Source organism: Plectropomus leopardus, chromosome 20 (genome assembly GCF_026936395.1).
Source record: "Plectropomus leopardus strain MGB_pleo_1.0 chromosome 20, ASM2693639v1, whole genome shotgun sequence".
NCBI lineage: Eukaryota > Metazoa > Chordata > Actinopteri > Perciformes > Serranidae > Plectropomus > Plectropomus leopardus.
The window spans coordinates 14,270,529-14,286,041 of NC_142195.1; the positions used below are offsets into that span (position 1 = coordinate 14,270,529).

General features: G+C 37.6%; 1 protein-coding gene and 1 non-coding gene across 2 annotated transcripts; both read right to left on the bottom strand.

The window, feature by feature from the left end:
- Nucleotides 1-967: 967 nt before the first annotated feature.
- ddx54 (DEAD (Asp-Glu-Ala-Asp) box polypeptide 54) lies at nt 968-12,267 on the bottom strand. Its single transcript, XM_042509116.2, has 20 exons — nt 11,944-12,267; nt 10,624-10,750; nt 9,629-9,699; nt 9,346-9,534; nt 8,826-8,875; nt 8,686-8,727; nt 8,498-8,593; nt 8,275-8,396; nt 7,394-7,455; nt 6,475-6,606; nt 6,169-6,379; nt 5,159-5,290; nt 4,829-5,050; nt 4,673-4,746; nt 4,364-4,576; nt 3,263-3,411; nt 3,040-3,153; nt 2,829-2,939; nt 2,616-2,713; nt 968-1,543 (listed from the first exon to the last, which is right to left on the bottom strand). The coding sequence occupies exons 1-20, from the start codon at nt 12,061-12,063 to the stop codon at nt 1,266-1,268; spliced, it is 2,613 nt and encodes an 870-aa protein (XP_042365050.1). The 5' UTR covers nt 12,064-12,267; the 3' UTR covers nt 968-1,265.
- Nucleotides 11,738-11,809, bottom strand: trnac-gca (transfer RNA cysteine (anticodon GCA)). The gene has a single exon. It is a non-coding gene; the product is annotated as a tRNA-Cys (tRNA).
- Nucleotides 12,268-15,513: the final 3,246 nt, after the last annotated feature.

Genomic DNA, 15,513 nt, shown 5'->3' on the forward strand with positions numbered 1-15,513 from the left:
TTAAAGATTTTCCTCCAGACACAAGACTCCTGTTTTTTCATAGTTATGTATCAGAAGCAGTGTTGTCTGGTGTGGATCTGCACATCAAGGACACTTCACAGTCACTCCTCATCCTGCAGAGCGAAGCTGCTTTGGCCAACATTTGGCAGTAAGGCTGCAAGTAATGATTATTTTAATTGTCAATTATTCCATCGATTATTTTCTTGATTAAATTCATCAGAAATTAGTTAGAAGTGGCCATCAGTGTTTTGCAAAGACCAAGATGACGTCCACAAATGTCTTTTTTTGTCCACAATTCAAAGATTTTCTGTTTACCGTTTACTGAGGTAAGAAACCAGAAAATATTCACATTCAAGTTGGAATAAGAGACTTTTGACTTTTTTCTCAAATACTCAAACCAATTTATCGATAATAAAATTAGTTAACTATTACTATATAGTTAGCTAGCAGATACAATGAACACAGCTTCAGAAATGAAAATGTACACTTTAATCTGAGAAGTTAATTTTATGTAAAAAAAAAAAAAAAAACTTAATAGGAAACCACTGGCCTTGAAAAATGTAAGTAAATATAAATAATCTTAATTTTGGTTTACTTTATATTCAGTTGTTTAATTCACTGAAAATGTAGTTAGAATTACTTGCTTTTGTGAAGTTGTTGCAACTTAAAATGACAAGTTTAATTAAATCAGTCTTTAGCAACATCAGTAAACACTTAAAAAGACTTAACCTGACAATTTTAAGTTGCAAAAACTTCACAAAATACAGCTAAAAGTTGGATATAAATTAAATATAAATTAAGACAAAAAGTCAGATTAACTTTCATTTTTCAAGGTAATCAGTTTCCAAGATGAATTTAAGTAAGATCAACTTGTCGGATTTTAGTGTTTATATTTTGAAAAGGCACATCTCAAACACACTTTTTTGTATCAACATGCAACTGACTGCAAATAAAGAAACACAAAATATTGTCTTATTCACATCTGTATTTCCCCATTATTTAATAATGTGTGTAGAAATATCTCAAAAACATGAATCTGCCAACACAAATAAAATCCAATTCACTGGATCAGGCAATAACATACTCTGTCAAATTTAGGGTTCAGTAGGCAATGATGGAAAAAGGTGAAGTTCAACTCAGCTTCTCCTTTAATCCACAACCATGAAAAACGCTGTGAAGTTATGTACGGTGTTGTGGAAAGATAACGGTCTTCATCTTCCAGTCTCAAGCCACCATCCCTCCGAGACAGTTCTCCCTCTGTGTCCTCAGAGTCTTTTCTTCATCTTACCCTTCTTGTGATCGCCCCGTCCAAAACCTGACCTCTTCACTTCTCCGAGCCACTTTTTGTTCTTGTTCTTGAGATTCTTCAGGCCTCCGCTCTGCAGGAACTGGTGCTTCTGGTTTTTCTTGCGCTGCTTCAGGATCTGCTCTTTCGTCCTCAGCTCCGAGCGCACTCTGCGACCGCCGGGCGTCTGCTGCACTCCTACGGGGCTCTGGAAGTTAGGACCACGGCCACGGCCACGACCACGGCCTCGGCCACCACCTGGAAAATGGATAATATAGATAAGAGAAACACCACCGGAATTCATAAGACTTCACTTATTAATTTAGGGCCAACATGGACACAAACAGGTTCCAGCTAACAAGCTGTCTTCAGTGCAACAAAGCAAAAACAATAGCAGATAATATTTAAACAGATGAGATTTAAACAGATGAATGGGCCGTACATAATGACTCGATAAGAACCATCTTTGCATGAATGATTTGCAAAATCATAAGCTATCACCTAACAGGAGGAGTGCCCATAATAATCAACAGGAAAGCCAGTGGCCTGTAGTAAAGGCTGAGGCGTTGAAAAAAAAAATGCCATGGACGAGAAACTAAAATAAAAGAGTAAAACAAAAGACGAAAAATCAAAGGCTATGATTCACAAACATTAATCAATGTATATGAATAACAATAAATGTACAACCTTATAAAGAAATAAATCATGTTTAAATGAGCCCTGAAATTATCTTTTATAAACAAATAAATATATTCAAACAATCTCTTTGTAAAAAGCATTAAAGACCCATAAAGAGATGAATGATACTAAGGATAGCAGTTTTAAAACTATCTAGAATGTTATATTGATGAGAAGGCTCAGAAAACATCGATCTTCGAAAAAATGATATTCAAAAAGATTTTTTTCAAAAGACTAAGGCCGGAGATAAATAGTTAATATTAGAAAAACAATTTAGGAGCAACATAGCACAGTCAAACAAAATATAACTGAATAATTAATACAAATAAGTCTCACAAAAAAGCGTAAGAAAAATGTCATCAAAATATATCCAAGAGAAACGAGGAAAAATTGCACGTATGATAATTAGTTAAAGAGGTTACAAGGTTATATAGATAAACACAATAGAATAAATGAAATGAAAAAAGATTTTACAATACGTACAAAAACAGTGAAAATGTATCTACAAAAATTGTCAAAGACAAATAGCATATTAAGACAATAAGACTTACGGGAGCCTAAAAAAAAAGATCAGTAATACAAAAACGAGGAAAGAAAATAAAAGATTCTGATACAGTGGGTTTGTTCTGCAGAGATGAAGCTGCTCCCCTACCTCCTCCTGGCCTCCTTCCTCCTCGTGCTCCTCCTCCTTCTCCATCTGAGCCAGATCCCCCGTCATCCACCTTGTATTTTTTCTTCCACTCCTCGTAACTGACATGTCGTTAAGTGACGCAACGTCTTTTCAACACAGCTAAATGTTGTCAGAGTGAGAGAGAAGTGTAACAGTACCAGCAGTAACAGCTAAACAAGTGCACAAAGAGGATACAAGTTCTTCTTGTTCTTCTTGTTACTGATCACCTGTCCCCCGTCTAGTCGGATCTTCTTCTTCTGGTCCTCCTTTCCTGCTTCTTTCACGAAGCGCTTCCTCTTGCGGTCCCTTAAAATTACAAAAAGACACTCAATTATGGTAAAAAAAACAGAATCAGAAGCACAAAATGTCAGAAAGAGACAGGTTAGGTGTGAATTTAAACTTTTACCATTTCATCATGTTTTTGTGCTGATTTAGCTTGTCTCCCTCATCGCCCATGAGGTCCAGGACCGCTGAGGAGGCCTGTTGTTCAAATGCACTGCCGTCTCCTCCCAGACTCAACCTAACACCACGAAGAACACGAATCGCGGGTTATAATACGAAAATAACACACGTTAATGATGTCTGATGTCGTTTATTTTTCACACAAAAATCAATGGTTTAGGTCTCACCCTCTCTCAGAGTTGAAGTCTTTGGGTCTGTAGGGGATGTAATACTCCTCATCTTTGCCTGTCTGTCTGCTTCTCTTGCTCTTTTGCCGTTCTTCCCCGTCTTCCTGCTGGCCTTTTCTCTTCCCACCTACCACTGCAGAGAACACCCCCTGGTGGAGACATGAGGAATTACATGTTTAGCTGTGACATCTAGGTCGGCACGTAAACTGCTGTGTACAAACTGGATTTGCATCAATAATTAGCATAAAGTAGAGATGTCTTACAGTTTGAAAAGAAAAATCTTTAAGATTTCTATTGATTATTCAAGTACTTGATTAGTCAATCAACAGAAAACAAAATCAGCAAATGTTTTGATAAACAATCTTTTTTTTTCATGAAGATAATTTTAATTTGAATGAAGATAGGAAACTTTGAGCATGAAGGGGATATAGATATGTATGTATATATGATTACAGAGTTTATTCTTAGTACAATAAACTCAATATCTTTGAGTTTTGGAGACTTGGTTGGACAAAACATCTACAGACTTCTACTTGGACTTTATAAAATTGTGATTATGAACATTTCCCTATTTTCTGACATTTTAAAAACAAAACAATTAATCAAGAAAATAATTTGCAGATTAATTGGTTAGATTAATTACCTTGGGTAAAAGAAAATGCAAACGGTCATTCTCATTGCTTTTAAATCTTAGATCTTACAAAAATACTCAAGAACAAATATGCAAAGATTCCTGGTTTCAAAGCATAATATAACAGGGTAGCACTTGGCAATAATGATAAAGTTATTTCTGACCAAATACTTTAAAATCAACATGGCAATGATGTTGCAGAGTTGAGTATTGGTGCTTTCAAAAAATATTTTTGATAAATAATCAACAGTTATGTGGATATAATGACAAAGTGGGTATATAATAAAACAGCTAGAACAGTCTGATAAGTTCAGAAAATTACAACATGTTCCTGTAATTCAGCCTGTAAAACCAGGAAACGATATCACTTCTGACATTACGACATCCAGAATCTAGGACACTATCTAGTCTCATATCAGAACATTTATCGAGGTACCCAGCCCTACCACAGAGGCATGAGAGTTTCTTGCCTTCATATCGTCCTCTTCTTCGTCTGTTGTTTGTGTGAAGTCATCGGTGGCGCCGCTGGTGGTTGGGTTGGCGGGCTGGTGCAGTCGGCTTTCTGCAGCCAGGCTGTCTTTCTGTTTTTTGAATTTGTCCACCAGCCGCGTGTCCTTGGAGCGTTTGGCCCGCATCACCTCACCAGCCTGTGTCTTACTGTTAGAGTTGATTTCAAAGATAGTCTACAAAAACAGGACAGGAGTTGTTTTTTTTTAACACAGGTTAGCAGGAAACTGCAGCAATATGAGATATGTGCATTATTATCTCCTGTAACTCACTGATTTGGATTTATAGCTTTTGATGGCGTCAACTATGTGAAGGCGCTCAAGTTCTGTTTTCTCCAAACCCGACCCTGAAACAAGATCAATGAAGTGCTGTTACAAACCGCAGCCTGCGTCCCACCATCATCACTGTCCATCCTCTTCCAAACTCACCTAGTAATGGATGGACACCCATGGTGGACAGATCTGTGCTTTTAACCCGTCTGATGGACTCAGGTGACGGGTTTGGTCGAGACTTGAGATACTGCTTATAGGCGTTCTCGGAGACATGGTGCAGGTTATGCAGGTCCAGGGAGTTCTCGTGAGCTGTGATCAGGTGAGAACTTTCGTCGTCCAGGATACTCTGGGGGACCCGACCAAACACGCCCTCTGAATCTGGAGGAGAGGTTTAGATCGGAGAGAGCAGAGAGGCAAAGGTTGTGACAACTAATCAGAGAGTTCATTCATCAGTTGAAATTTAAAAAGGGATTCTGCAAAGCCTACCTCGTGTGTGTTCAGGTGTGGCGAACTGAACAGGCCGCCCAAGGAAGAGGTGAAGGTCATAGACAAAAGGCATCTCATCTGGACAGATCATACTGTAGGCTACACCACTGCGGCCAGCACGTCCCACACGGCCTGATGGGAAAAGAAAGGTGATGACCGATGGCCAAATGGTCCTCATTTTTCATAACATCATCACTATGGCTGTAACTAACAATTATTTTCATTGTTTTTCTAGATTAATTTATTTGGTCCATCAGATGACAGAATAAACTCAAAATATTTTAAAAAATTTTGAAGAAAAAAACAAAAATGTTAGAAAAAAAGTGAGAAAAAGACATCATAAAACTCAAAATATATTTTTTTAAACTGGAAAAAAATAAGAGAAAAAAACACACCCCCAAAAAACCCATTACAATCTTTATCAAAAGAGCTGGTAATTAATATTTTGTCAGTGACTGATCAACTAGTTGCTGCAGCTGTACTTGTATAAACTGTTTGGTAATTTAATTTATAACAAAAATCATATTTTATAAATTCTTTGTTATGTTTTGATGCAAAAATCTTAATTTGTAATGTAACTAAAGCTGCCAAATAAACAAAGTGAAGTAAAAAGTACAATATTCCCAATGAAGTGTAGTGAGGTAAAGGCATAAAGTGGCGTGAAAAGAAAATGCTCAAGTACAAGTACCTGAAATTTGTACTTCAGTGCCGTACTTGAGTAAATGTACTTCACTTAGTTACTTTTCACCCCTGGTTATTAGAATGGTAGATTTTAAGATTTCTTTGATCAGAAAATGTGAAGGCAGAAAAACTCATTTTGACAAAAAGAAATTAAAAGATGGATAAATTAAATAAGATTTTTTGGGGGGCAATTAGACTTCAACTTCCAGACTACTTCATGACATTTAGTCCTTATATTTGTCCAGTTGAATTTAAGACTTTTTAAGGAGCAACAGGAACCCTGAATTACGGACAAACCGAGATAATAATTCACCGTGTAAGCCACTCACCAACTCTGTGCAGAAAGAGTTTGGGCTTGGAGGGGAAGTTGTAGTTGATGACATTATCCAGCATTGGGATGTCGATACCGCGAGCAGCAACATCAGTCACAATGAGCACCATGGCTTTCCGATGCACGAACTTTCCTATGTTGATCTTTCTGGCAGTCGGATCAAGGGCGCTGTAGATGTAGGCACACTCCAGCCCTTCTGAGGTCAGCAGCTGGAGATCAAAACAAAGAAATTACACATTTTCCATAAATCAAGGTTAATGCAGAGAGAGACACAAACCAAGTTAATCAGCTGTTGGTAATTCACCTCCTTGAGGTACTCCACATGGTGTTTGGTGGCTACAAAAACCACCGTCTGCTCCTGAGGCTTCACTACATTCCTCAGCAGGTGGAGCAGCAGCGCTTGTTTGTCATCGACACGCAGTTGGAAAAACGACAGCTGAGGAAAGAAAAGAGTAAATCAGGCTGTGCGCTGGATGCCAGGGTTCCTACAGCTTAAGGCAAGTTAAATTTAAGACTTTTTTAAATTCTATTCGTAATTAAATTTAAGACCAAAAAAAACTGCTTAAGATTTAGGGAAAATTTGCCCAAATGTTTAATGTAAAATAAAACTTGACTTCTTTTGTTTTATGGTGGCGACACGGGGAGGACAGAATTTGGAAATGCCAGCCGTTTGTTGGCGATTTTATGTTTCTCACTCTGCCCACAATTCCATCGGGCCAAGCCTTTCGTGCATTTCCTTTACTGGTATTCTTTACCGCAACTATTTGGTTAAATTCCCAATTTTCGTTGACTCTGTACTTCCCTACATTGTCCAGGGTACATTGACAGTTAGCTTGTATACATTGAATCTTCTGCTCTGAGCATCCTGACCAGAGACAAAACATGAGCTTTGGTTCCACTATCCTGATGTGGTCATGTTAATGAAAGAGGCATTTTGGAAATAATTCTACCAATTATTTGAGATTTTACTATGACATGTCAGAAGAAAAAACATCCTTATTCTTAGATTGATGTATTCAATGCCTTTTCAGGCTTTTTAAGGACACCGGGATGGATGGATCTGAAGAGAGAATTTAGCTCCAATTTTTTGATGCGACATGAACCCTTAACAGTCATATTTATTTAAATGATTAAATAATCAAAAACACAGGTGTCTGATGGAGGTTACTGATATCACAATTTTGCAGTAACATGTCAACTAAATAAATGTGTAATTTCTTTACCTTAATCTGGTCACTGAGTTTTGAATCCACGTCCAAACGAATCAATACTGGTTCAGTCAGCCCTGAAAATATATTTAAAAAAATAAAAATAAAAAAAACAAACTTATTTAGTTAGCATAGGTCTTAGCAGAAATATCGAGGTTCCCATACATTATCATGACCAAAATTTCAAAACTTTACCATGACTTTTAAAGGACACATGATAAAATTTCGATTTTGGAAAAGCATGCACTTCACTGTGTCTGCAGCACTTGACAGCCTGGTTACAGGGCTTTTTACACACACACACACACACACACACACACACACACACACACACACACACACACACACACACACACACACACACACACACACACACACACACACAGGAGTCTTCACTTTCCATAACAAATGTCGTCATGCTACTTCACATATGCACTTAATCTACCCTAAAGGGGAGGCCATGGCCAGTATCAACTGTGCAAGTTTTTGTATTTGTACCAAGCAACAAATAAGTTGTTTGAGGTATTTGCCTTACGCATGTCCTTCGCTGCAACTATCGCACAATGCAATGGTGATGCTAAAACAATGGACCCCGCAGCTTTAAGTCAATGCATTTTGGGGCTACATTATGTCAACAGCTAACTTCTAGAAAATAAATATGCCTTTATGTTACATTATATAGAATATTATTCCTAGATTACCCTAACAAATACTTTCATTGCACACAACAAAATTCCATGACTTCTCGAAAACTTTCAATTATATTTTCTTATTCAAGGTCTGGAAAACGAGACTGTGCAATTCCATAACTTTTCCAGGTTTTCCATGACCGTGGGACACCTAAGTTGTGTTATAATAATGGATGGACGTAAAACTGAAGTGATTGTTGAGCTCACCCGCTCTGGCAAACTCCACCAGCAGTTTGGGCAGAGTGGCAGAGAACAGCAGAGTCTGTCTGTTGTCTGGAAGCCTTCGGATGATCTCCTGAAGCTGCTCAGCAAAACCCATCTCAAACAACCTGAGTGAGGGAAGAATACCGACATGTTCACAAATTCGTGCAAGCGTGGATCCAAGCTGTGAAATGAAAAAATAACACCTTTAAACAACTTCGTTTCTCACCTGTCAGCCTCATCAAACACCACATACTCCACATTCTGCAGCTTCAGGTTCATCTCCTTGATAACGTGCATGAGACGACCAGGGGTACCGATGATTCTGGAAGAAAAGGGCGACGATTAGGATTACAACATATCGTACAAGCATGGGGAGAAACAACATTATGAGTAAGCGCTGCAACCATCACTCACATGTCAGGGTTCTCATGAAGAGCAGCAAACTGATCATCCATTCTGAAAAAGAGCGAAGACATTTACATTTATCCCAGAGTTTTACAACAACAATATGAAGAGTATAACAGAAAATTTAAGACCACAGAGAGCTCACACACCTGTCTCCACCAAGGATCAAGGCAGTCTTGAGGCCAGTGAATTTCCCCAACTATTAATACCATAACACAGAGAGAGAGAAAAATCAGGGAAAGCATTAAATAATAATTATCGAGGCTCTTCTGCAGATTAACTAAACAATGTTAAAATCTACATGTGCCAAAGGCCAACTTAGATAGATAGATACTTCATTCATCCTTACGGAAATTACTTGAAAACAGCTGCTGCATTCATAATCAAACACAATGATCTACAATCTACATTCACACAATAAAGCAATAAAAACTAAACATAATGTTTAAAGATAGAAATATCAAAGACTATAATGTGAAATGTGGCTTATTTGACATTATAGACAGTACATGAATATATAAAGTATACATAATAGCGTCCCTAAAAGTATAAAATATAAAAATTATAATGTTGTGTTTTAAATATAAAACATTTAAAAAGTACCCTGTAAATATATGACTTTAAAACTTAAATGAACAACAGGAAACACTCATCGGTGTGTTATCAGACCTCTTTTGTGAACTTCATGGTCTGCAGGGCCAACTCTCTGGTGGGAGTCAGGATGAGGGCCCTGGCTCCTGTTTGGGCTTGAGGGGCCTTCAGCTTTTCAAACATGGGAACCAGGAACGCAGCCGTCTTACCGCTGCCAGTCCTGGCCATGGCCACTATGTCCTTGCCATCCAAAATGACTGGGATAGTCTGAAGTGGTGAAGAGAAGAATTGTGCATGACATATTGCTCCTTTTGAAATCACAAATGTTTGATTACAGGATCCCGAGGTTGTACAGACTTACCTTTCTTTGGATCGGAGTAGGGACTTTGTAACCCCTCTTCATGACGCCTTTATATACGGGGTAACTGAGACCTGAAATCATACAAAATGTAGTTAAAAAATATTGCCTTTAGAGAAACGGTAAATATATCGATTCAATGAGCAACGATCACATATCATCGTAGCAAAGTGTAAACATTGATCCATATCATCCTCTTTCAGATGCGCCTTTACTTTCAAATTCTGTGTCACCATCACACAGAGTCAGGCAGATGATGGTGAGCAGCCGAGAGAAAGACGACGAGGATAACGCTATTTCCCCGGGAATAATCATCAGTGTGGAAATGTTTTGTTCGCTAACTTCTTGCTACAGCAACATTAGCTGCTCTGTTTCAACAATGTCGGACTGAAAAAATGTGCATGCAGTTTGAAATTCATCGGTGCTGTTCTGTCAGGAGGCGTGGTGACTTAAAGAAATGGTGAGTAAGAGAAAGCATAAATAATAAATGCACATTGGTTAATTTATGAGAAGAGCTTATGCTAATAACTTTAGCATGTTGTACATATGGGGGAAACATGACTTACAAAAGACAATTGTTTTGTCTATGATCCTTGACATTTATTATTGAGCTGAGATTTAAGCTTTTTGTTAAAAGATCTTCTTAATCAACGTTTTGAGGATGTTGGGAGAAGTTTGTCTTCAAGTCAGATAGGCCTGAAGTTTTAATGAAAATATTATGGTTTGAGTTCAAATGAAAACTTTTTTTTTTTCTAGAAAGCATTTTAAGAATGAACCAGTTTTAATTATTTCCAATTATTTATGTGTTGTTTTTAGGGGAGGCAGCTTCCTCTGTATCCGACTTTGTTAAATGTGCGTATAATATCAGCACATATCGATAGTCAGCCCCTAAATCGAATTGAAATCATATCGTGGCAGATCAGCAAATATCATATCATTGTCCAGATTATAACCAGTGGACTTGCAGCCGTATGTGTGCACTCTTCACGGGATCTTACCCATGGACTGAAAGCCTCCAGACTTCTTCTTCTTCTTGTTTTGGGCTCTGACCAGCTCCCTGGTGTCTGGCTCCACATCTGACAGGCAGTCTGATGTGGTCGGGAACCGCGGGAGTTTCCTTCCTGGCTGTGTAACCAATCAGAAAACACAACAGCAGCTTGTTAACAACATGACAGAGGCACCAGAGAAGCATTCACCAATGCATCTTGCTGAATTCATCTGTTAAAACATGTTTCTCGTCATGTAAGCAGTACATGTTATGGGATAGGATACCCGCTCTACATTGCTTTAAGTATTAAAGCTATCTGAATTGGCAGATATTGTTAATTTTTAAAGTTTAATTGGTGGATACAGGATGCCTCCTACTTCACTTAAAAATCCTTTCTCAGTGTATGTGCACGGCAGGTTTCAGGTTTCCACATCACACTGTGTGAAGTTTTATACTCATCCATTGGCTCCAAAGTAGTTGTGATGTTGTAAAATACTGTGAAAATATATACATCTAAAACTCAGATTTAAGCACAGACCTCATTTGTCAAACTCTGCACACACATGCTTCTCCACAGCAAAATGCATATGTCAGATCTAGGCCACATTAAGTATAACACATTTCTAAATGGAAATAGACTGACACAGATTGATATAATGGCTCCATTGTTGATTCATCTTATGTTAAAGTGTCAGCATGGGAAAAACTTTTACTTTGTAAAACGTCAGGGAGCTATTTTTATTCATTCATTATTCAAATTTTCATTGAACTTTATGAAAAAAAAAGTGCAGAGAATTGATGGGTTGTAGTTTTTTATATTCTAAACTCTAAATTCGACAGAAGTATTTTCATTTTTATTGTAAATGCAAATCGGTTCCAAATATCGGTTTTCAATATCATTAAGTACTACTAATGGGTATCGATAAACCATCATCAGTCAACCCCTACCAAAAACCAAAACAAATCCAATAAATCCTTCTCTGATTCTGAGATATACTGGAAGTAGCTATGGACATATCACTGCTAGAAATATTACTTGCTTCCTGCTTTATGACACGCTGCTTACTTACAGAACACCTGACATGAAAATACCGCAGAGCCAAATTGGTAAAAGAGGACATCCCAGGGGGCATCCGGATTTGAACCGGAGACCTCTTGATCTGCAGTCAAATGCTCTACCACTGAGCTATACCCCCATGCATAACATCATGTGGGTAAAACTGTACACTTTGCTACGTTATGACGCGAAAGATATAGTTTTACCACAATATTACACACCATATCGGCGGCCAACTGCTTAAGCTTGTTTTTTAAGAGTATTGTCACTTACAGAGTCATCGTCCTTAATTTCAGCAGCCAGCTCAAAGTCTCCGCAGTCAGAGTCAGCGTCCGGATCCCTGCTGGCTGTGTGTCTCTTCTTCTTCGTTAGTTTCTTCTTTCTCTGCGCCATGTTGACGCTTTAAATGCTCTCTTACACTAACCTCGGTAACTTTAGCGTAAGGTTTGCAAAATATAAACTGCGTCAACACTTGGCAAAACAGCTACTGGCATTTCAACACATAACAACACGGTGGGCAGACATGTTAGATGCACGTGTGACTTTCTTCTTCTGCTTCCATCGTCTTCTTCCGGTCTGGTGTGACGCTTTCGCTCAACACTGCTACCTACTGCTGCGGAGCGTGTGACATACAGGTCCACTCACCCAAATATCTGTGCAATTATACAGACCAGAGTCTTGATAGTGAGACGTGGAATACTGTTTTTACTGTTCCTTTCAAATATGTGTTGCTCAATAAAATCAAAGAGTTACTTATTAATATTATACACAGATACTATCCAGTAAATTGTGTTATTTATAGATACATTCCTGATATGCATGAAAAATGCACCTTTGGTAACAATATGGAAGTCAGTGGACTTCATTTGCTCATTATTTGAGCATTCGTAAAATAAATGTATTCAAGAAATTGCCATCATATACCACTTAAAAAAATCTGACCCAGAAACATATCTTAAAACAATAACAAACTTAAAAATATGTCATAAAAAAACACTGTGTTCATACTTGTGTCTGTTTTATTCTATTTTATGTGTCTGTCTGGTTTGTACCAACTGTCTCATTATTTTTATATGTATATTTTTGCATTGATTACTGAATGTTTTTGTTAACTGCTGATAAAATGTAACAAAAGAATAAAATAAATAATTAATAATAATAATAATAATAATAATAATAATGATAAGAAGAAGAAGAAGAAGAAGAAGAAGAAGAAGAAGAAGAAGAAGATGAAGAAGAAACAACAAATCTATAAAATTATGCATATTTTTCTTTTGGGCAATTATTTTGTAGACTGTAATTTTTGTCATCTTAAACCCTTTGCATCGCCCCATAATATAGTTTCTGATGTAACAATAATACTTACAGAGATGCAGATTGGATGAACTGTACTTCAAAGCCAGTAATGCAGCAGCTTCATCTAACCATATCACATAATTTTACGGTCTTGCTTTTTCGATCCCCCTAAAATTGACTTAATGAATTCAGTGATATATATATATATATATATATATATATATATATATATCATATATATATCATGTGTTTGAGATCTGTAAGGCCTTGTGAAGAGGAAGCAGAGGGGCACCATACCTAATCCTGAACTAAAATCTGCACTTAAAATCTCATGTGCTTTTTATATCTTGTCAAACTACTTAAATGCGTTTTTACATTTTACAAAATTGCACATCTTTGTGTGTGTCTGTGTGTGGCTGGCTTTTCACATGATTTATGAGAGAACATACAGCATCCTCGCCCTGTTGCCTCCTATATTGTGTTAGCATTATGTGTGTACACTTGAGAGGCTGACACAGACGTCTTGTAGCAGAGTCTTAGTTTGAATCTCGATTACGTCCTAATTTTCGGCAGCAATGTCTCTGATGTTGAGATGTAGGCTATTATACACAGTCCAATACTGCTTTAATCACAGTAGCTGCTTTATCTCTCTTCCTCAGTCAGTATACATAAATTCAAAGTCTTTGCCATAATGTTTTTCTGTTTCCTTTGAACCAACTGCACACTCCGAAATTGTGTAACTGACGAAAACAGAGACAAGTTAGTCATCCGTTATCTAAAAGCAAATAACACTATAAGCATTCTTTGTTTTATCAGTTAACTGAACCACATTAACTATGACTTGAATTGTTTAGCTATTAGTCCCTTTATCCACATTTATAGATAACATATAATCAAAATGTGTAATTTAAAGAGAATGTTGTGCTAAACTGGCAGTACCCATGTCTTGTAGTACCAGTATAATAGTGCGCTGTAATCATATTAAGGTCATTAGGTTGCACATTTTGCAAAATAATCTCATTTTTTTAATCTGTGTAAGCAAAATGAAACTGCTTTTCAAACTAGAGTCAGCTATTTCTCATTATTAAATATACTCTATTTAGGTACATATGAGTAGTAAGAAGTAAAAACCATTGTCCTAATATTCCTGTATTGTGATAACTATATATTTATATAACTCAAAACTCATGGTGCTATCAGAGCTTTTCTTCTATGTTGCATAACTTTTCATGAAGTGACTGCATAGGACATTTTGGCAGGCAAAGCCTACCCATCCATGCAACAACTGTCACACTTATGCTACTGGAATCCTGAAATAGGCTACAAGATTTCTCTCCCCAAAAAACAACAGATTTTAGTCCACTGCACAAACTTAAGCTCAGAGACAGAATCACTAGGTTTTCAGCAGGCATTACGCACTGAGCTAATTTTAGGAGTCTGTCCTTAAATGACATATTTATTACACATGTGCTCAACTATCAGAAGTCATTGTTTAAAATATTGTTAGTCTTTCACATAAAACTGTATTTTGTCATCTCTTGTCAAATTTTACCATGTCATGGTAACTAATACAAGAAAACAAAGACCTTCCCCCATTCATAAGTACTGTCCTACCCAAGCTTATGTGGAATATTGAATTTAATTGAATTGAATTCAATTCTTTTTAAAAATAAATGACTATGAGAATTAGGTCCAGGGTTGGGCAGGGTCTTCACATAGGATCCTTGCAGTGTGAGGGTAGAAGGTCTTCCTGAGCCTCTCAGTCCTGGCAGGGTGTATCCAGTACCTTCTTTGCGACCACAAAAGGGGGAAAAGACGAGATGATTCTCCTGCAGCATCTGGTACAAACATCCTTAAGGGTGGAGTCGCACCTATAGTAACCTATGTTCATCTCTATGAGCCACTCTTTGCAGGGTTGTGCGGTCCTGTTTGGTGCTGTTTCTGTACCAGGCAGTGATGTTCCCCATCGGGACTCTCTTAATGGTGCAGGAGGTGAATTTTCTCTCTCTTATAATTCCTGTGCTGCTTTTTCCCAAAGTTGACTCTCATTTCCTTCGTTTTGTGGACATTCAGGAGTAGGTTATTGTCTTGACACCTGCGGGTCAGGTTCTCTCCTCCTTTAGGTAAGCCTTTTTGTTGTTATTTGTGATCAGGCCCACCATAGCTTCATCATAGCAGACTTGATGTTGGCGTTGGAGTTGGAAGTGGCTGCGCAGTTGTGTGTGTACAGGGAGAACATCAGGGGACTGAAATTACAGCCCTGAGGTGCTCCGGTGTTATGGATGAGGTCGGAAGAGGCGTTTCCACCCATTCCCACCACCTGGTGTCTGCCTGTCAGTGAGGTTTTTAATATCAGTTTATATATCAGCCCTAAATCAAAACCAGTTGAACCTGCAAGTGGATAAGATATGAGTTTCTTGTTTTCTTATATTGATTTTTATGGTGGCCCTGAGGGTCAAAACACACTAACATTTCAGAAAACACGACATTTAACAAAACGCAACAACAGTTCAGAAAACACTACAATATCTAACAATACAGCGTTTT

Excerpts from the sequence above, each read along its gene's own strand:
- ddx54 (XM_042509116.2), bottom strand. The coding sequence starts at position 12,063 with ATGGCGCAGAGAAAGAAGAAACTAACGAAGAAGAAGAGACACACAGCC. Across the intron at positions 8,594-8,685 it reads CTTCATGAGAACCCTGACAT|AATCATCGGTACCCCTGGTC; the intron begins GTGAGTGATGGT and ends CTTTTCTTCCAG. Across the intron at positions 2,940-3,039 it reads CACAAAAACATGATGAAATG|GGACCGCAAGAGGAAGCGCT; the intron begins GTAAAAGTTTAA and ends TGTAATTTTAAG.